The 22,985-nt window shown below is 37.6% G+C and overlaps 1 protein-coding gene across 3 annotated transcripts in view; it reads left to right on the top strand.

The window, feature by feature from the left end:
• tenm2b (teneurin transmembrane protein 2b) overlaps nt 1-22,985 on the top strand; it is a 331,309-nt gene that overhangs the window by 78,631 nt on the left and 229,693 nt on the right. Inside the window, exons 1-2 of one of the 3 annotated variants that reach the window (XM_083564503.1) lie at nt 328-722; nt 5,263-5,535. The exons of 1 other annotated variant lie outside the window; for it this stretch is intronic. In XM_083564503.1, coding sequence (XP_083420629.1) covers nt 5,313-5,535 — 223 coding nt within the window. In that variant the 5' untranslated portion in view covers nt 328-722; nt 5,263-5,312. Of the gene's footprint in view, nt 1-327; nt 723-5,262; nt 5,536-22,985 lie in introns of those variants that run through there. One more of the 3 variants, XM_083564502.1, reaches the window with a different exon arrangement.

Here is a 22,985-nt window from a genome sequence, read left to right as displayed (position 1 = left end):
TTGGTGGTAAAAAAGCACAGAGTAAATTTTCTGGCACTGAAAAGCTCCAAGGAAATGGAAAAAAAAAAACATGTAGTGTTGTAAATGAACAAATCTCAGCAGGATAAATCTCCACATATACTAAAGCCATATATACTCTGTGTGTGTGTGTGTGTGTGTGTGTGTGTGTGTGTGTGTGTGTGTGTGTGTGTGTGTGTGTGTGTGTGTGTGTTTGTGTGTGTGTGTGTGTGTGTGTGTGTGTGTGTGTGTGTGTGTGTGTGTGTGTGTGTGCCTGTGTAAGACACCAGGGAGCCACCTGCTATTTCTATAAACTCTCTCTTCAGCTTCTCTTTTTCTCTTAGCTGGCGTATCGCTTGTTTCGCTCGCTCTGAAATCGGTTTGTGTCGTGCTTCTACAAACTGGCCCAGGCTGGAAATCTGCTTTCCAAATGCGCAGATGATCGCAACCTTCTCGCTTCGTCTCATACATGTCAGGAGGATTTCAACAATAATGTGTTTAATCCTGCGCTGTTAAAAAAAGCGAGAGAAAACAGAGTGCAGATTGTTAGCACTCTTACTCGAGTGAGCGTAGGAGTAGGAAAGGAACGAAGGAGAAAGGAGTGACTCTGTACGATCATGACTTCGAGTCGCTGAGTTCCAACCCACTTTTATTCAGACAGCCTACGTGGAGTCGGACCCTGTGGGCTTCAGATGCTTCACAGCGGGTACGGCAGTGAAGTGCAGGTATGCGCTTCAGGGCAGCTGTAAACACCTGTGCTTGTGCAGGGGCTCCGCAGGTGGTCCACTCGCCATCACAAACCTGTTGTTCTGCTTCAGACTCACGTCCTGTGTACTGTTCTGGTGTGAAATTTCTTTTGCTTTTTGTTTTTGTTGGTGTTTATCCTGCTGTGAATTTGTTTGTGTTTATCATCACTAATCCTGCTCAAGATCTGCACCAATAAGAGCTGTGATTGAGTCTGGGGGTGGGGCTTGATTGGTTACCTGCACTGCGTAAACAGAGATATGGAGATGATGTAAAAAAGGATTGAACGAAATACAGACAGATGAATAGATGTATAGAAGGATAGTTAGACAGACAGACAGACAGACAGACAGACAGACAGACAGACAGACAGACAGACAGACAGACAGATAGATAGATAGATAGATAGATAGATAGATAGATAGATAGATAGATAGATAGATAGATAGATAGATAGATAGATAGAAAACCAGATAGATAGATAGATAGATAGATAGATAGATAGATAGATAGATAGATAGATAGATAGATAGATAGATAGATAGATAGATAGATAGATAGATAGATAGATAGGCAGAAAACCAGATAAATAGGCAGAAAACCAGATAGATAGATAGATAGATAGATAGATAGATAGATAGATAGATAGATAGATAGATAGATAGATAGATAGATAGATAGATAGATAGATAGATAGATAGATAGATAGATAGATAGATAGATAGGCAGAAAACCAGATAGATAGATAGATAGATAGATAGATAGATAGATAGATAGATAGATAGATAGATAGATAGATAGATAGATAGATAGATAGATAGATAGATAGATAGATAGGCAGAAAACCAGATAAATAGGCAGAAAACCAGATAGATAGATAGATAGATAGATAGATAGATAGATAGATAGATAGATAGATAGATAGATAGATAGATAGATAGATAGATAGATAGATAGATAGATAGATAGATAGATGGATGGATGGATTATCTGGGAAGTAAATGTACACAAAGCAGATATTCATTTGTAAAATTTTTGAATTCATCACCAAAGAGAAGGAGACCACATGCAGGAGGGACAGAATTACACTTACAGTGTTAAACTGTATGGATTTCACAGCCATGTTGCTTTGGGGACTCATTAGCATTTACATGAATCCTCTTCATTATGTAAAAAAGTTTAACTGCGTCAAGTTTATAATTAATTCCCCACTCATTTCTTCACTGATGTGTTTTTTTTTTTTTTTTTTTTTAGTCATTCAGTCTATTTTACAACTACCCCCCCCCCACACACCCCACCCCAATCAGCCTGACCTGCTCCCTGCTCTGTATTTAGCTAGCTCAACAGCACGCGCTGTGTTTTCAATGAAGACATCCGTAGTGTTTAGAAGTGTTTAGGGAAGCCCTGCTCATGCTCTGGTGTTCAGGAGCTTCCCAGGAGGTTCAACTGGCTGTGTTCTCTTCTCCCAAGCACTTTTTTTGACAGCTTAGCACACTCATGCATGCCAGTGCTAATCACTTTTCAGTGCCAACTCCGGGGCTTTAGTGCCACAAGGTATCTTGTGATTAAACAGTATTTGCTTAATGCAGAGTAATCGTGAGATCTGCAAGGCAGAAACGCAAACAAGTATACAAACTCGAGGCAGGAGGAAGAATTCTCCCACTGAGTCTTTTGCACATTCTGGCCTTAGGGATCAAGCTGGAAAAGCGAGGAGAGAGAGAACCAGAGAGAGAGAGAGAAAGAAAAAGAGATGGAAAACGAGTCTCACGTATTAATATCTCACTCAAAAGAACTGAACAGAGAACGCGGCGGTGTGTTTGAATTAGAGACGCTGTAGTTTACATGGCAAGGTGAAGGTCAGTGCATCATGTGCTTTCATGTATAGAGAACCATATCATACGAAGGTCACGACCTTGATAATGGAAACGTGTTGGAGATTATCACAAATGCAAAGGCGCAGTTCTGCTCTGTGGCACAACCTGAAATCGCAATAAAAAATATTTATATACAACCTAAAAACAACAAATATATTTAATTAAATTGAAACATAAAGATGAACGCACATGCTTTATACACCAAGGTTTGTGGACTCCTTTCCAAATGTTGGTATGTGCGTTCTGGTTATATACTGTATATTATATACACACTATTTTGCCAAAAGTATTGGGTCACCTGGTCATAAATACGGTATGTGATTGCATTCCACATATAGTTCCAATTTGTTCTTCTAATTCCCTCCACTCTTCTGGGAAGATGTTCTTTAAGATTTTGGAGTGTGCTTATGGATATTTGTGTTTATCAGCCACAAGGGTATTATGAAAGGCAGGTACTGATGTAGGTGAGGTGAGGAGGCCTGGGGTGCAGTCAGCGTTCACATAGATCCCAAAGGTGTTCAGTAGGGATGAGATCAGAGCTCTATAGCAGCAAGATCACCCTCACCACATCACCCTCACCCACTCGGAAAAGAGCACAAAACCGATGATTAATCAGGTAAGACAGCGGGAAGGGGGTCAGGGACTGCAGGGGGGAAGGTGGGGAGAAGAGAGAGAGAGTGTGAAACGTGAAAACACTCTGATTGGGTGTGAAGGACAGAAAGTGATCCAGATATGTGAAAGTGGTGGTGGTGGTAACAAGGATGATGATGATAGTTATGGTATTGATATTGATGATTGTGGTTGTGATGATGGTGGTGATGATGATGATGATGATGATGATGATGATGATGATGATGATGATTGTGCTGATGATAATGTTATTGATGTTGATCATTGTGGTGGTGATGATGATGATGATGATGATGATGAATTTGATGGTGATGATGATGATGATGATGATGGTGATGATAATGAATTTGATGGTGATGATGACGATGATGATGATAATGAATTTGATGGTGATGATGATGATGATGGTGATGATTGTGATGGTGATGATGTTAATGATTATAATGATGATGATGATGGTGTTGATGGTCATAATTGTGGGGGTGGTGATGGTGATGATGATGATGATGATGATGATGATGTTAATGATGATGGTGATGATGATGATGGTGACGATGGTGATGGCGATGGTATTGATATTGATGATTGTGGTTGTGATGATGGTGATGATGATGATGATGATGATGATGATGATGATGATGATGATGTTAATGATGATGGTGATGATGATGATGATGATGATGATGATGATGATGATGATGATGATGATGATGGTATTGATATTGATGATTGTGGTTGTGATGATGATAATGTTATTGATGTTGATCATTGTGGTGGTGATGATTGTGATGGTGATGATGACGATGATGATGATTTTGATGGTGATGATGATGATGGTGATGATTGTGATGGTAATGATGTTAATGATTATAATGATGATGATGATGGTGATGATGGTCATAATTGTGGGGGTGATGATGGTGATGATGATGTTAATGATGATGATGATGATGATGATGATGATGATGATGATGATGATGATGTTAATGATGATGGTGATGATAATGATGATGGTGATGGTATTGATATTGATGATTGTGGTTGTGATGATGGTGATGATGATGATGATGATGATGATGTTAATGATGATGATGATGATGATGATGATGATGATGATGGTATTGATATTGATGATTGTGGTTGTGATGATGATGATGATGTTATTGATGTTGATCATTGTGGTGGTGATGATTGTGATAGTGATGGTGATGATGACGATGATGATTATGATGATTTTGATGGTGATGATTGTGATGGTGATGATGTTAATGATTATAATGATGATGATGATGATGATGGTGTTGATGGTCATAATTGTGGGGGTGATGATGATGATGATGATGATGATGTTAATGATCAAAGCATGTAAACCAGATCTTCGAGGAGCCCACTTTGTGCACAGGGGTATCGCCATGCTGGAACAGGTTTTGGGTTTCCAAGTTCACGTGCATGCAAAATTATTATAGCGCATGTAGAGACGTCCTGTAGAATTGAGTGCCTGCAGCGTTGTGGTAACAGTTTGGAAAAGAACCACATATAGCAGGAAAGGTCAGGTGACCCAATACTTTTGGAAATATTGTGTATGTATGTATTATATTTATGTATTATATAATTATATTGCCAGATATTAAGTTGATTAATTAAAATGAAATAAATGGAAATTTTTTTAATTAAATAGTTTCCATTTGTTAGACCTCATTTGGGTAATACAGATGTGCAGGTAAGCGTGTGCATGTGTGTGTGTTTAGCTCATTTAACTCATTTGTGGTTGCACTTTGGGACCATCTTAGAACTGAACATGCCATAACTGTGCATCATCAGCATCTAGAAAAATAAGGAAGAGCACAGCTTGAATCTGTCAAGTAGCACCAGTAAAGAAATTGCTGATCTGTCAAAATAGACGATTGTTATTTCGTCAGAAATCGAAATCCCTGCTCGATTTCTTTCTTCCGTTCACTGCAGTCGGTCTCTGGATTCATGATTATTGATTATCAGATGATTTGCTTGGCTCTTGCAGGAAGCCTTACCCTGGCAGATCTGGGTGTGTGTGAGCCTCAGCAGCAGAGCATGTACTGCTCAGACCTGGGCCTGGTACAGCAGGGCTACACTCTGAGCGCTGCCTACAACGCCGACTCTGATCCCGAAGGCCTCGTGACGTCTGAGTGCGCCGTCCAGCTGTGGAGAGGTCAGGGCCTGAAGTCGCACCACAGCTCGGGCTTGTCCAGCCCCGACCAGTCCGCGCTCACCCTCACCGACTCGGAAAACGAGCACAAAACCGACGATGAATCAGGTAGGACAGCGGGACGGGGGTCAGGGACTGCAGGGGGGAAGGTGGGGAGAAGAGAGAGAGTGTGTGAAGCGTGAAAGCACTCTGATTGGGTGTGAAGGACAGGAAGTGATCTAGAGATGGGAAAGTGGTGGTGGTGGTAACAAGGATGATGATGATGATGATGGTGATGGTATTGATATTGATGATTGTGGTTGTGATGATGGTGATAATGATGATGATGATGATGATGATGGTATTGATATTGATGATTGTGGTTGTGATGATGATATTAATGATTATAATGATGATGATACTGATGTGATGATGATGATGATGATGATGATGATGATGATGATGATGGTATTGATATTGATGATTGTGGTTGTGATGATGATGTTAATGATTATAATGATGATGATACTGATGTGATGATGATGATGATGATGATATTGATATTGATGATTGTGGTTGTGATGATGGTGATGATGATGATGATGATGATGATGATGGTATTGATATTGATGATTGTGGTTGTGATGATGGTGATGATGATGATGATGATGATGATGATGGTATTGATATTGATGATTGTGGTTGTGATGATGATGTTAATGATTATAATGATGATGATACTGATGTGATGATGATGATGATGATGATGATGATGATGATGATGATGATGATATTGATATTGATGATTGTGGTTGTGATGATGATGTTAATGATTATAATGATGATGATACTGATGTGATGATGATGATGATGATGATGATGATGATATTGATATTGATGATTGTGGGTTGTGATGATGATGTTAATGATTATAATGATGATGATACTGATGTTTTGATGATGATGATGATGATGATGATGATGATGATGATGATAATGATGATGGTGTTGATATTGTTTAGGGATGCACCGAATATTTGGCCACCGAAAATTTTAGTAGAAAGACTTTGATCACCGAAAAAACACGGCCGAAACAGTTTGTTGTGATGACGCTAACAGAAACCGCTGCCTGCACGTGCATGTCTAAAACAACATGTCTGCGGTGTGGACGTGTTTCAGTATATCTGAGAAAGACCCACGGATAGCGATGTGCAAAACATGTAATGCTGAAATTTTGTCTGCAAAAACTTTCTCCACGTCGGGTTTAATTCATCACCTGAAATCCAAACATCCTGATCGCTATGCTAAATATGAGAGGAACGCGGCACAGAAAAGCCAAACCCCTCCGAGCACGCGCACTCCGTCTGTGGCGGACGTTTTTGAAAAGGCAGGAAGTTTCCCAGTGATATTGTTGTATTGTTGTATTTTTTAGCAGTTGCACTTGTTCTAAATGCACTTTGTTTTTATGAAAGAACACATTTAATTTTACAACCTTTCAGCAGGCCAGAGGGCAGAGGGCCTGTACATTATTATTTAATGTACACATGAGTGCATTTAAGTTAAACATTTAAGTTTGAATTTTAATTTATTTTATCCTGTGCATTGTTACAATGTGCTATAAATAAATATTTTCATAATTTGTAATTGATTTATTCTTTGAAACTTTAATATTAATTTATGCAATTGAAATGCCTTGATTTTAGTAAGTTTAGTACACAGTCATAGCCATAAATGCAATGGTAATAATAATTGGCATCATTTCTTTCGGTGTTTCGGTTTTCGGCCCAGAATTTTCATTTCGGTGCATCCCTAATATTGATAATTGTGGTGGTGATGATGATAATGATGATGTTAATGCCTTCGGTGGTGATGATGATGATGATGGTGTTGATGGTGATGATTGTGATGGTGTTGATGATGATGATGTTGATGCTTTTGGTGGTGGTGATAATGATGATGATGATGATGATAAAAATAGTGGTGGTTATTATTATAATGCTGATTATAATGATGATGATAATGATTTGGTGATGATGATGGTGTTGATGGTGATGATTGTGCTGGTGACGATGGTAATGATGATGTTGATGTAGATGATGATGTTGATGATTGTGATGATGATGTTAAAGATGTTGATGATTGTGATGGTGATAATGATGATGATGTTGATGATTGTGGTGATGATGATGTTGGTTTTAAATGTGATGGTGATGATAATGATGATGATAATGATGATGATGATGATGATGATGATGATGATGATGATGATGTTAATGATTGTGGTGGTGATGATGTGATGATGATGATGATGATGATTGTGGTGGTGATGATGTGATGATGATGATGATGATGATGATGTTAATGATTGTGGTGGTGATGATGGTGATGCTGATGATGATGATGATTGTGGTGGTGATGATGGTGATGATGATGATGATGTTGATGATTGTGGTGGTGATGATGGTGATGATGATGATGTTGATAATTGTGGTGGTGATGATGATGATGTTGATGATTGTGGTGGTGATGATGGTGATGATGGTGATGATGATGATGTTGATAATTGTGGTGGTGATGATGATGATGTTGATGATTGTGGTGGTGATGATGGTGATTATGATGATGATGTTGATAATTGTGGTGGTGATGATGATGATGTTGATGATTGTGGTGGTGATGATGGTGATGATGGTGATGATGATGATGTTGATAATTGTGGTGGTGATGATGATGATGTTGATGATTGTGGTGGTGATGATGGTGATTATGATGATGTTGATGATTGTGGTGGTGATGATGATGATGTTGATGATTGTGGTGGTGATGATGGTGATGATGATGTTGATGATTGTGGTGGTGATGATGATGATGATGTTGATGATTGTGGTGGTGATGATGGTGATTATGATGACGTTGATGATTGTGGTGGTGATGATGATGATGTTGATGATTGTGGTGGTGATGATGGTGATGATGATGATGTTGATAATTGTGGTGGTGATGATGATGATGTTGATGATTGTGGTGGTGATGATGATGATGATGTTGATGATTGTGGTGGTGATGATGGTGATTATGATGATGTTGATTGTGGTGGTGATGATGATGATGTTGATGATTGTGGTGGTGATGATGGTGATGATGATGATGTTGATGATTGTGGTGGTGATGATGAAAAAAAACTCCTTGGAACTTCTTATAGACAACATTTTCAACATTCTGTTATTCAGCAGTTCCTTTATTTACTGAAAATGTTTTTGTTGTTTGTTTTTTATTATGAGTAACAACATGAACCTGAAGCCTTCACAATATGGCAACGATCAAAATTTCATACGATTGCAAAAAAAATCTGTTTTCTTCAAAACAGCCGAGCCGAGCCGAGCGCATGCAAACACCGACTTATTATTATTATTATTATTATTATTATTAATAATAATATTATTAATGATATAAATCATATTATGAAACAATTTGCACTGTAATTATTAGCTATTTGTGCATCAGTCAAACTGTCATAACTCGAACCGTAGGCTTGTCAATAAATATTCAATGTATTCGTCTGCAGGAATAAGTTGTCCGGTTGAACGAATGAATTGGAAAAGCAATCGGATGACAAACAATTTAAAAGATTTGCTTCAATGCTAAAAAAGATTCCAGCTGTGTCAATAAAAACTGGGGAGATTTTTTTCTTTATATTTAGAAGATATTTATTGATGAGGTGACTAAAAGGAAATTAAATGAATGAAAAAATGTCTGGATCTATAATTAGGAGATGAAGGAGTTCTTTAAGACAGCGGGAGGCTGATGAGTGTGTGTGAGGTGTGTGCAGTGGACCGTAATGAAGTGTAATTCTTTACTGTACTTAAGTAGCTTTTTCTGTACTCTACTGTAGTTTTTATATTTGGGGAGACTTTTACTGTAACTTCACCACATTTCAAAGTCGAATATCGTACTATCGAACGCCTTGGGTGGTTCCATGAAATTCCGGAGTAAGAACTGGCGCTTTGAGGATGGATTTGGACTGTAGTTAATGTCAACAGTCTGCTACACTGACTCAGGACTACTTTTCGCTTCTGATCATCATCACTGAACCCCACAACATCGTATATCTGCTATTAATGGACATTCGGTGCAACCCAGATGAGGACGGGTTCCCTCTTGAGTCTGGTTCCTCTTAAGGTTTCTTCCTTATACCATCTCGGGGAGTTTTTCCTTTACACAGTCGCCACCGGCTCACTCATCAGGGACAAACGTACTCATAAAGAACATATTCACTTTTAATCACCACATTATCTGTGTAAAGCTGCTTTGAGACAATGTTCATTGTTAAAAGCGCAATACAAATAAAAATGAATTGGAATTGAATTTTTACCCAACTACAATTTGCAAAATCAGTTTTTATTTATAAGTGGATAAAAAATGTAACTCTGTTTTAAACTTGTTTTGATTGCTTCTTGGTATATCCACTCATCACTAACATACAGCAAGCAGAACATTTAGCGAGGAATAAATGATGAAGAAACTCCAGACTTGAACTCGCCACAACACACGTGGCCTCGTTTACGCAATTTCTTTTAAACAGTTGAAAAAAAAGGTTTTTGGTTCCTGATCATTTGAATAGAAATCATTCAGTGTTTGACTCATTAATATCATTCTCTTAATGGATCAGTGTGCTGAGAGTCACATTCGAGTCTTTTCACATAAACCGAGTTGATTAAGATGAGAGTCTTGTGATAAAAATGATAATAGGAACATTATAGACGTAATAAATCATAGTACTTTGGATACTTAAGTACATTTGATGGCAAATACTTTTGTACTTTTATTTAAGTGAAAATTTTAAGGGACACTTTTGCTTTTACTGGTGTCGTATTTTAACGTGTTTATCTCTACTTTAACTCAAATATACGGTTTGTGCACTTCGTCCAACACTGGGTGTGTTTGTGTGTGTGGTTTAAAAATCCCTGGTGGAGGAAAGAGACACGAGATGATCTTCTCAGCTGTCTTTGTTATCCTCTATAGGGTCACATAAGGAAGCGTAGGCAGATGTTTCATTATTGCACACGTACAAGACAAAACCCAGAAACACACAGCACAAGACAGCGAGACAAAACACGATCCAACCTAGTCCCGATCCAGCTGAGTGATCACCATGGAGACAAAAACGAGACACAAAAATCCAAGCACTGCTACAGTGAACCTGAACCTGCACCACACGATTCGGTGAGGTGCAGAGGCTGATGGAAGACATAGTAATGTAGAAATAATTTTGACTCTTATGGTTGCCTGTGGTATTTGTATTGTGCTAAGACTTCGGATCAGAAGGTTGTGAGGTGGAATCTCAGCTCTATCACGATGGGCCCTTGAGAAAGGCCCTTGATTCTCAGCTGGAATAGAAATGAGATCATTTTAAGGATAACGAAGAGCACTGCGAATGTGAACTTGATGATTTCCGTTCTTCAGGCCGCATGGAAGCAAAGGATTTGTGTGAAATGGAGTTTTTAAGATTAATGAAACTGCACTAAAAAATACCACATCCTGGTGCGATTAATTAAGTACTTAAGTGTCTATGGGAAAAGCATCTCTCTCACACACATCACACACATTTCCAACAAATCGTTTTTCTCTTCAGGCTTTGGGAGATTCATGCAATTTAAAGACCATGTGCCATATTGTTTCTTGTTTTTTTGTTTTTTTTTCCTTCTGCTTTTCCCCATAGACCTGTATGTTAATGATCACAGGCAGGGGTACAACTGCAGGGGTACAACTGCAACGGCACATTTGCTGAACGATTTGCAAGATCACGGTTACCGCCCCCCTCCCTCCCCCAAAAAAGAGGGGGGAACACAAGAATAAATACACTACAGTAATACATTGCCTATCACAGGGTTACGTTCCAGACCCCCCGCCCCTACGACAGGCGAAAATCCGCAAAATGGCAACCTACTATGTATACAGTACAGAATACAGAAAACATGTATATCTTAAGGCTTTATAATCCGTCCCGAAACCCTCTTATTCCGTAATTTCGTTCTACATCAGCATAACTTTTACCTTACTTAAGCATGCCCAAGTGTGTCACTTTTTCAGAGATAATAAGCATCCTCCTCCTGCGTTTGGGTTCGGTATCAAAAGCCTTAGAAGGCGCAGAACGTTTACACGGCACTGTAGGGCTTGAAATGCAACTTTTTACGGAAATTTCACAAAGACACAACACCGCTGACAAACACCACACGCAGCAATAAGACGTAGATTTAGACTGAAAAAGTGTACTGTAGTGCAGCCTATACGCGGGAGAGAGATGATCACTGAGCCAATCAAAAGCTGAGCCAAGCAAAATCCCACGATACAGCAAAAAATACGCAGAACTAAATTAGGGATTTTCCATGTAAAGAAAACACGTTAGAGTGAGACCGTGAAAGCTGAACTGCAATGTGGAAAGGGATTACTGTACACAAAATGGCGCCCCCTGTGTGGCACATCTATGCCCTACATATACTGCATACTCCATTTTTGCACCTCTGCTCACATGGTTCGAGGTCGTCTCCAACCTCGCAAGGTCTGATCTCACATCCGGTCAGTCAGCAACGAGGGTAGCAGCATTTGTGAGAATCTTTTCATAATCAAAAAATGTTCACTGACAAAGATCAGATTTCCCCCCCCCCCCCTTTTTTAAATATCTGCTGTTCTCTTGTATTTGCCCCTTTAATTAATTATCACCTGAACAGTAATTAAAATATTTCTGCACCTGCTACATGTTGTTCTGATTCCGATCGCTCCAAGTGAGTCCTTTAGCTGATCGGCTGCTGTAATTAGCGTAACTTAACTGTAATACTTGTTTGTTTATTAAACTAGCTGCTAAATCGATAAATTAGCTGCTAAGTCGATAAAATAGCTGCTAAAGCGATAAATTCATGACTTAGTTTTTAATTTTTAATTTATTTTTTTTATACCTGTAAACCATCTATACTTTTTTTACCGCACCAAAACCACAACTTTATCTTCCTGACTTCCCACCTATCTGACAAACCCGTGCTTGGAATTTTGCTGTTTCTTTTGCTGGGCTTTTCTTTTTTTTTGGAATACAATTAAACAATCAGATTTTAGGAATACCATCGTTGAAACAAACCAAATGATCTGAGGCGGAAAAAACGATCCAATCTTTTTATTATTGTTCAGAATGCGGAATTAAAATGTAAAAAAAATACACAAACCATGTATTTGAGTTAAAGTAGAGATAAACTCGGTATAATATGAGTCCAGTAAATGTGAAAGTGTTTTCATTTTTAGTAAAATACAAAAGGATTTGCCTTTAAATGTACTTCATTATATACTGTACTATGATTTATTACGGCTATAATGTTCCTATTTAATTTTTTGCCCTAAGATTCTTTACTTAATCAACTCAGTTTATGTGAAAAGACTCGAATGTGACTCTCAGCACACTGATCTATTGATAGAATGATATTTATGAGTCAAACACTGATTTCTATTCCACTTATCATTAACCCAACACCTTCTTTTGAACTACTTAAAAAAAAATCACACAAATAAGATCACGTGTGATGTGGCGAGTTCGAGTTCTAAATGTTCTGCTTGCTGTTGAACTGATGCTGAACTGTATGTTTGTGATAAGTAGATACACCAAGTGCCAATCAAAACAAGTTTAAAACAGAGCCTGATTGGTTGATTGCTGCATTTGAGCAGTTTATATTTATACACTCGGAAATAAAAAGGAACGAATGATTTTGCAACATGTAGTTGTGTAAAACGTAAGATATTCGGCTTTAAAATGTATTGAAGTTAAAGTAAAATCTCCCGAATTACATTTACTTCGTTACTGTCCACTGTTAATTAAGGTTAGAAACTCAATAACCCTGACCATGAAAGTATATTAGGACATTTCCAGGAAAAAAACCAAAAGGCTAAGAAACTGTTTTTCTCAACATCGCACTTTTAATATAATCATTCATTATTTCATTATGACATCAATGTTCCTCACGGTGCAGGTCATTAAACACAACTAATTACACACCGAGTCCCAGCGGGTCGAAAGGTCACTTACACCAATTTGTCTTTCTTTTTTAAAAAGGGCTAGGAATTAACGGATGTAATGAGGGTTACAAGCTTCTGATTGGCCAATTTTCATAATTCACACTTAATTGGGAAGTTGAACTGTTTGGCCCGTAATGATCGGAAGCATGTGTGGAGGAAAAAAAAGGTGAGAGAAGCAGCATCCACAGTGTGTCCACATCCAATGTTCAGTAAGGAGTTTAGAGAAGAAAACTTTCGAGTTGACAGGAAGGCAGTCAACTTGAAAGTAACTCAAATAGTTACTCAGTAATTCAGTAACTTAAATAGTCACTCTTTGCAGCTGCTTTAAGCAGAAAAGCAGTAGTTGATTATTGTGAGCAACAATGGCAGAAAATCACACCATCAAAAAACTGATCGGAAACCGAAATTCCAGGGAGTCGTAGATGTAATTGCACCAAGTTGTGGGACAGCCTTTAGGATTCCAGATATGTTTTTGATAAGTCACAGTTACAGTTACAGTTACACAGTCAGGAGATCATTTTTATTTCAAAGGTTAAATTTTGGAGATGAACGGTTTGGGCCGTGGTGATCAGTGCTGTAAATTTCTAATCAAACTAATCTCATAATTAATCTCATGAAAAAAAATATATAAATAAACATATATATATATATATATATATATATATATATATATATATATATATATATATATATATATATATATATATATATATATATATGTATGTATGTATATGTATATACTATTTAATAATCTCATAAAAATTTAATCTTAAAATATTCTCATTAAATAGTTTTTAAATAATATATTCTCATAATTAAAACAATCATATAATATTATAATTTCATAAAAAATAGTATCTCAAAAATATAATCTCATAATAAAATAGTCTACTAATAAAACTAATCTCATAAAAATACTCATAATTATGTAATGCCATAATAAAAACAATTTCATTAAAAATCTTATTTTAAAATAATGTCAAAAACATAGTCTCATGATACAATTTTCTGATGATTAATAATAATAATATAATCTCATAAAACTATTCTCTCAGAAATGTAATCTTCTAATAAAATAATCTCATGGTAAAATAATCTCATAATAAAGTTTCATAATAATTTACAGTAATTTCATAATTATAAAATGTTTTAATAAAAATAAGATCAATAATATAAACTCATTTATATATTCTAATATATATTTTTTTTTTTATCAAAGTCTCATAGTAACAATATTCTTATAATAAACTAATCTTATAATTAAGTCACTCACACACTAAAGAAACAAGTTTCTGGATAATTTATAGGATTTTTTTAGGATTTTAATGGAAATTAATTGAACTGTTTGTGTTGTAATGATCAAAGTATACTCTCAAAACTGTGAAGCATGGTGGTGGCAGTGTCGTGTAGTGGGCCATAGGCAGAATGATCCCCCTCTCTCCGGGAGTCGCATTCGCACACTCCCAGCATGCATTGCGTTTGGTTCTGGTTCATGTACCAAGCCGTATCATTGATTTCCTTCACCAGATGTGTTAATGTGTGTATGTGTGTCCTGTGTGAAAGAAACAGCAATCACATCGAGGATGTTTTCCCATATTTTGCTAATAAAAGTGTTCATTTACTCGAAATAAATAATCAAGTTTTAGGTTCTGAAAAACAGTCATCCTTCCGATTGGAATCTGTTCAGAATAAAATATGGTCTTTCCATTTTAAATACAATAAAATTGAATGAAAATAAAATAAAAGCCTTTTGTTTTTGCTGATTAGTGGTTCATCATGTATTTTTTTTCACCTCTCTCCCAGAGTTACATTGTTTGTGTTGTGTTGGTGAAAACCAGTGTATTTTGTGTGTATTTTGTGTGTATTGTGTGTGTACTATGATGTACATCATGTACATTCTTTCTTTATTATTAGTAGCGATGCCGTTCCGTTCTAATAAACACGTGTGACATTGTGCGTGTCTGGAAACCAGCATCAGGTGTTTGTGTCATGAGGAGAAAAAAGAAGCACCGACTTTTCTTTACTCTCTGAGGCGGACATGTTCTTTTTCTCTTCCTCCATCCTCCTGTTTTCCCTCCCGCTGTGTTTCCATGCGGCCACAGAGGTGTTTGATTCGTCTCTTCTTTAAAGGGATTCCCTGCATGTGTGCCTCTGTGTGTGTATGTGTGTGTGTGTAAATGTGTGTGTGTGTGTGTGTGTGTGTGTGTGTGTGTGTGTGTGTGTGTGTGTTTCTATAGATTTCTGTAAATCTGAAACGCAGTATGATGCTCCACTTTAATGCATCCTCACCATGGGAACTAATTAATAAGGACATTGAAGCAAGAGCCGGGTTTAAGCAACCGAACGCTGTGTGACTGGCTGCCATTGACTGTGTGTGTGTGTGTGTGTGTGTGTGTGTGTGTGTGTGTGTGTGTGTGTGTGTTAGCGTGCGCACGCGCGCGCATAATATTGAGTGTATGCCCGCGTACCGTTATAGTAGATTAGACACACGTTCACTCGTTACGGTTACATTCACTGGAGTAATATGTACACTATAGCAAAAGTCAAAAGTTTGTGGACACCTGACCTTAAGATTCACTTTGAACATCCAATTCCACATTCAAATCCTATTTCCTCTTATAATAATCTCTACTCTTCCAGGAAGATGTTTCACCAGAACTCTTATTAAACGTGTATAGAAATTCTGAAAATTACCAGAGATCGTTGTTCGCTGTGAGAGAGTGTGCTGCTCCAAAAGTATTCGGACACCCGACTTTTCCAGCCCTATGTGGTTCTTTTCCAAATTTGGAGGCAAATAAATGTATATGATGTCTTTGGAGGCAGTAACATGACATTTTCCCTTCATTCAAACTAGTAGAGCCAAACCTGTTCCAGCATGACAAACTTCATGAAAATATGCTTTACATGGAGTGAATCTCAATTCAATTTTTATTTGTAAAGCGCTTTAGTGACTATAAGTTTGTTGCTTTGAATTGTAAGTTTCTTCCTAATGAGTGAGCCAGTGGTGACTAAGGCAGGAAAAACTGGCACGAGGAAAAAACACTGAGAGGAACCAAAGTCAAAAGGGAAACCATCCTTATCTGAGTGGCACCAAATCTACATTCATTACAGTTCCCTCATTGTTGAGGTGTGAGGTGAAAGGTCTGTGCAGAACTGCTCATGCAACCTGTGGTCCTGAGCCATTGTAGCAGACTGTTAATATTAATTACAGTCACAATCCACCCTCAAAGTTCTTGACTTGCACAGTAACTTCATGGATCTTTAGGCTGTTGAGGTGGAACCATCCCAGGCTGGACAGAATGGTCTCCAAGATCTACTGCTGTAGAGCCCTGACCTAAACTCTACTGATCACCATTGGGGATATTGTGAACACTGACTGCACCCCAGGCCTCCTCACCTCACCTACAGCAGTATCTGACTTTACTAACACCCTTGTGGCTGAATGAGCAAATAATCTCCACAAGCACACTCTATAACTTAGTGGAACATCTTCCCAGAAGAGTGAAGGTTATTATAAGAGCAAATGGGACTGAAAGCACATATGAACCTTACGGTCAGGCGTATACAAACTTCGGTCCATATGATATTGTTAAAATGATCAAACACTGAGACGAATCGAGGAAAGCAATCAGATTCTAAAGATCTTGGACATTAGCTATTAGGAATATTTACGCTTTCTGTGTCGGACCTCCGTGGGAAATGGAATAACAGTAATTTCACAAAACAACCCCCTGAATTTCAGACTGCCTTCACGGCTCGGTCCACAGAGAGCTTCGACGCCGGCACTCAAGCGTAGTTCGTGTCATTGTCCAATGAAACCAGAATGATTAGAAACAAAAGCGCGCTCATTAAAATGCCAGCGCGCCCGTGTTTGTTATGCAAACGCTTTCAAGTTTGCCGATTCTGTCAGATCAGTGCAGAGCGGAGGCCGGGGCTCAGCACCATGAGAACGACCAGAGTCATTATTACATACTGTCCATTTTGTGGACTTTGGCTTCATTAAAAAAAACAGTTTGAGACTGTGGGTTTAACGGCAGGACCAGGGTTCGGATATGGATAATATGCATTTGCGCTTGAAGACGTTGCGGTGTAGATCAGAGACTTGGCCTCCTGTGACCAGTCAGCTGAAAGTTTGACAATGATGAAACTCTGAGTAATGACAAGACTCAGAATACAGTATGGAGTAGAAACGGTAACATTCACCGATTAGCATCGGTGCACCGTTCAACGATGTGATCTACAGTGTAGATCGGATACAAGTTGCCATTTTGGATCGCGATGCATCGTTTTTAACATATTTGCATCGGTAAAAAAACAATGTATTTATATATAACTATTATTAGATGTGTGACCTAGAATTTGTGATCAATATTAGATATTGATTTCTTCTCGCAAAACTGTTTCTCAAACAGGTTCTCTCAGCACCGCTGCTGCTACCTGAATATGACATATTACAACACTACAAAGGCGAGAGTCACATAGAAAAGAGATTAACATGGCAGAGGTAGAGCTGCATCTTCCTGGAGACAGAGCAGGAAAAGACTGTCTGGTTTTATTTAATAATTGCACTACAAAGGCCTGTTTTTCAAGGGGGACATGCATTAGAAGTCAGAAGGCATTAAAAGTAAATTGATGATTTGCTGTCTGTCTGAACCAAAGAAATAAAAATGAACTGACCGTGCCATATTGGATAGCTTTATATTCTTATCATTCATATTAAAATATTCATATTTTTTCTTTTTGTATCGTTGGCTATGCATCGTGATGCACGTGATCGGCCCCAGGAGATGTTCATCCCTAATAGAGAGAGAAGCCTGATAATTCTAGACCACCAGGTTTTTGGCGCAGCCTTAAAAGCTGATGCGGCTTTGATGTGTTTGAGGTGTGAACAGGTCTGTGTCGGGGCATAAACTCTCTTCTGGAATATTCTGCATTGCACAGCACAGGATTCTGCAGGTGACCTCCTGCTGTAGTGAATCAGATGGACACTTTTAGGGCCTTCACACATTACTACTGTCTTTAATGTCGCACCCAAAGCAATGGCGAGCACACCGGGATATTTCACATTGATTCTGGAAGGAATGATTTATTTCTAGTTGTAAACACTCTGAGATTACTCGACTGAGTGGGGAATATATCCAGAAAATATCCAGTGCAGTGCCAAAAAGAAAAGTAAAAAGTAAAAGTAGCTTAATTATAGTTTATGAGACGATAATAACCCAAATTTCATTAACAGCCAACAATATTAATTCTGATTAAAACAATTATTATATTATATTATTATCATTTTTCTTTAAAATAAATAATCCATAATAATATGATCTTAGAATTAAATCATCTCAGAATAAACTACTGTCAATAAATAATAATCGGAATAAATTAATCCAGTAGTTAAAGAAACTGCTCCCATTAGGGGTCGCCACAGCGGATCATCCGTTTCCATACCCCCCTGTCTTCTACATCTGCCTCTTTCTTCCCTCACCACATCTGTAAATCTCCTCCTTGGTCTTCCTCTTTTCCTCCTTCCTGGTGGCTCCATCCTCATCATTCTCCTACTGATATACCCCATGTCCCTCTTCTGCACATGTCTAAACCATCTCAATCTCACCCCCCTCACCTTGTCTCCAAAACGTCCTACATGCGCTGTCCACCTAATAAACTTGTTTCTAATCCTGTCCATCGTCGTCACTCCCAACGAACATCTCAACATCTTCAGCTCTGCTACCTCCAGCTCCACCTCCTGTCTTTTACTCAGTATGAAGCTCTTTATTAATCTTTTAATAAAAATGAGCCCTTAATAAAAAAAAATTTGAATAAACTAAACTGAGAATAAAATAATCTTGTAATATAATTATCTTATAATAAAATCAATTTAAAATAAAATAATTTCAGAATAAAAGTCACTAGTCAATAATCTAATTTTAAAATAATCCCAAAATAAATATACTGATCATAAAATAAAACTTGTAATAAAATAATATAAGAATAAGCAATAAATAATAGAAAAAATAATATAATAAAAATGAATAAAATGAATAAAATGAATTATATAAAGAAATAATTTTATTAATATTTTTCTGAGCATAAAATAGTCTTGTAATAAAGATCATCCAAGAATAAAATATCAGAACAAGATAATTTTATACAATCTCAGGCTCCTATTTAAATAATATTAATAAAAAACAATTCGATTTAAATCTAATAATAAAAACGCTTCTAACAATCAGAATTTTGATATCTAAAAAATAACAAAAAGACCCAGAAATAATCTTAATTTAAAATAAAAAATGTTTTCATTTTTTAATGATGAATCAATGTCATAATAAACATGGCAAATAATAAATGGTCCATTTATTTTTTTTACTTGCTAAAATATATTTTGTGGTGTTTTGTGTCATCTGTCACTCAACCCAAAGAGGAATCAGTCAGTCAAAATGCTCCAATGCACTAAAGTAATTTGACATGACATTTTCTAGCATATTCTCATCATGTCCCCACAGTCTCGATTGATTTTGTTCTGAATATTTTTGAATGCAAGAAGCAAATCGAATCACTTCACACCGCTGATGTAAAAGAGATCGCTCAGATTACAGTGATGTAATTCTACCTAATTCTGGAATTTTCCTTGATTAGTTCCTCTGTCAATTTCTTCAACACTAAGATCGGATTCACATACAGTAGCTTCACGTATTCGGGGGACGACGCTTGTTCCGGGTTACGATTAGCTAGCGATACAGTGATTGATACAAGGGAAAGAGAACGCCCCTCCCATTCAGAGAGTACGGTCAGTTTAGCTGCCTTGTGTCTCAGATCCAGACGGATGTCTTGTGGATGGAATTTGCGATCTTCTGGTGATTTGCGTATATAATGCATTTTTCTTTTTGCATATAATAATGTCATCTTACCAATAAATAAGTGTTGTATGAGAAACTCTATTTTAAAGGTTTACAGACTCAAGTATCACGTCTAGACTCAGTCATAACAAGCTGAAAGCAGAGAGAAGCTCTACTTTTCCAGACACAACGTCTGTTATAATGTCGAAAATCATTTGTAACGCAGATGTGACAGGACACCTGTGCTGTTTTTTGTCCTTTGCTTATATCTCTCACCATCGAAGCTGTCAAAAGTCAGCGCGCTAAGAAAGACGACTGAAAGGTTTCCACCACATTTCATCATACCCGAGCGCCAAATCCCTCAGACTTCCAGGTTTAGCTGATCGGCCTGAATTTCTTTTACTGGAGTTCTCTCGGATGGCCTTTTCCTATCCAAATGTATGCACGTGTCTGTCTGTCTTCCTGTTTGTCCTGTTTTGTCTTTAGCACCATGGAAACTGGTTGCGCTCTGTGCTTATGGCTCCCCTTTTTCCTTACTTGTTGTTATTTAGCAATCGTTTACAATCCATTAGCATTTCGTTCCCGCCCGAACGCCCGCGCCGTTCTGGCGTCACCTGGCGAGCTCGGGGAGCGGCCACAGTGCCGGGTGTTTATTTAATGTGTCGGAGAAAAGAAAAAAAAAACACAAAAAAGCGGTAATTGAGAATCGATTTGACCGTAATGACTTTTCATATGTTCCCTGCAGACTGCTGATGCATACTGATTAAGCTGTGAGATGGCAATTTGCCACTTAATGGGGTCTGCCCTTGTCCTTTGCGCAAGACAAACCACCCATGGATAATATGAGGGGATAAAAGAACTAAAAAAAAAATAACTCACATCAAAGCAGTTTGTAGTAGCAGTTTTTTTTCCCCTCTGCTGTGATTTGATCTGTTCTAAGTTTGTTGTTTACGAGTCAACTTCTTCGAGACGGAATCGTCGGCTCGTGTAACGTCGTTTTGGAGGTGTTCGGAGTCGAATTGTTTTTCAGAGACTTAGTTTTTTAAGTACATTACATCTAAACATAATCAGTGACAAACATGTTGTTCAGACCTTTATATTCTTTTTCTTTCTTTTTTCACTGACATTTTTGAAGCCTTCACAGAAATATTCTGACCCTTTGCTAGGATGCTTAAAAACAGGACTCCCGGGTTTCTCTTGAACACCTTCGATCGATTTTTTTTTGTTGTGCTGTCGAGAGGTTTCTGTCTTGACCCTCTTGCCATACAGGCCAGATCAGTGAAGAGTTCAGTTAGGGTTGTCCTTCTGCAAGTGTCCCTCATCACCACACATGATCTCCATCGCTAAACCAGAGTGACCATTGGCTTCTTGATCGTGTTTCTTACCAAGGCAAAGATCAGAGAGTACGGGCAGTTTTTCATTCTTGTTCCACAGATTTGATCTTTTTTTAGGTTGCAGTCTTCATTACATTTGATTAGCTTTTTTTTACCAATGCCCTCCTCTCTTCGGTTGCTCCCCCGGTTTGTCTACGAAGAATTCTAGTAGTTTCAATGATCTACTATTTAAGAACCATGAAGTCCATGGTGCTCTCAGGAACCTTCAATCCAGCTGATATTTTTTTTAGTCTTCCTCCAAACTGTGCCTCAGAAACTCAAGTTTGCTCTTAAGAAATTCTGCTAAAATGCCTCTGCAACCAGATCCTCTGACTTTGTCATTTTTCAGTTAGTAAACAGTGACATTTTGTGGGCGGAGCTTCGGTGGAGGTTGAATGATTTCCATGTCCGCTAGCTATTAAGGTTTTTTTTTTCAAAACAATGTCTGGTCAGCACTGTTACTTCAATCAAATTTGACTTCAGCACAGTAAAGTTTCCCGTCTAAAAATCTACTCAAGTAAAAGTAAAAAGTACCTCAGTTTTTCTAGTGTAGTTCAAAAAAGAAAAGCGCATATACATTTCAATCTTTTGTTTAATTAAAAAATTAAAAAAAAATAATAATAAATTTAAGTGCAATTTAAAAAAAAAAAACACTATAGTCTATTGAGTTTAATGTGAGTTATGCACTTTTGCAGCAAAAAGAAATCTCCTGTTATTATGTCATTTATGATCATGAGAGAAATCACAAATGCAGATTTAGAATTCAGACAGCGAGTGCACGCACTGAACAGCTTCCGAATTCGACGACATTTCGCTTACAGCTGACTCTGCATCACCGGCGTCTGTCTTGTCTGTCTCCATTTTTCTTTCTTGCGAGTTTGGCGCATTTGTTCTGTCACCCAACAATCAGTCAGCGCATTAGTTTCCAGTTAGCGATTTTTCCCCCCTTGCTTTATTAATATTATTATAATTTAATATTATAATCTTTATTCAGGAATTGAAATTTAGTTGAGTAAAATAATTTAAACAAAACATACTTAAGTAAAAAGTACACTTATTTATAATATAATAATAATATTATAATAATTATTAGAAGTACACAAAAAACCTACTCAATAACAGTAACGTGAGTAAATGTAATTCGTTGCTTTTCACTTTAGATTATTGGGGATGACGTGTGGGTTGATGTGGGAAACTAATGAAGCAATGTACAGCAAATACTTGAATGCAGGCGAAACCGGTTGGCTGCTGTTATCACTATCCTTCGTCTTGTTGTGTTACTGAGAACACCAAGAAGCCCGTGTTGGAAAATTGAGAG

The sequence above is a fragment of the Silurus aristotelis genome (genome assembly GCF_946808225.1).
Source record: "Silurus aristotelis genome assembly, chromosome: 16".
Classification (NCBI taxonomy): domain Eukaryota; kingdom Metazoa; phylum Chordata; class Actinopteri; order Siluriformes; family Siluridae; genus Silurus; species Silurus aristotelis.
This window is presented reverse-complemented; position numbering and strand designations above follow the sequence as displayed.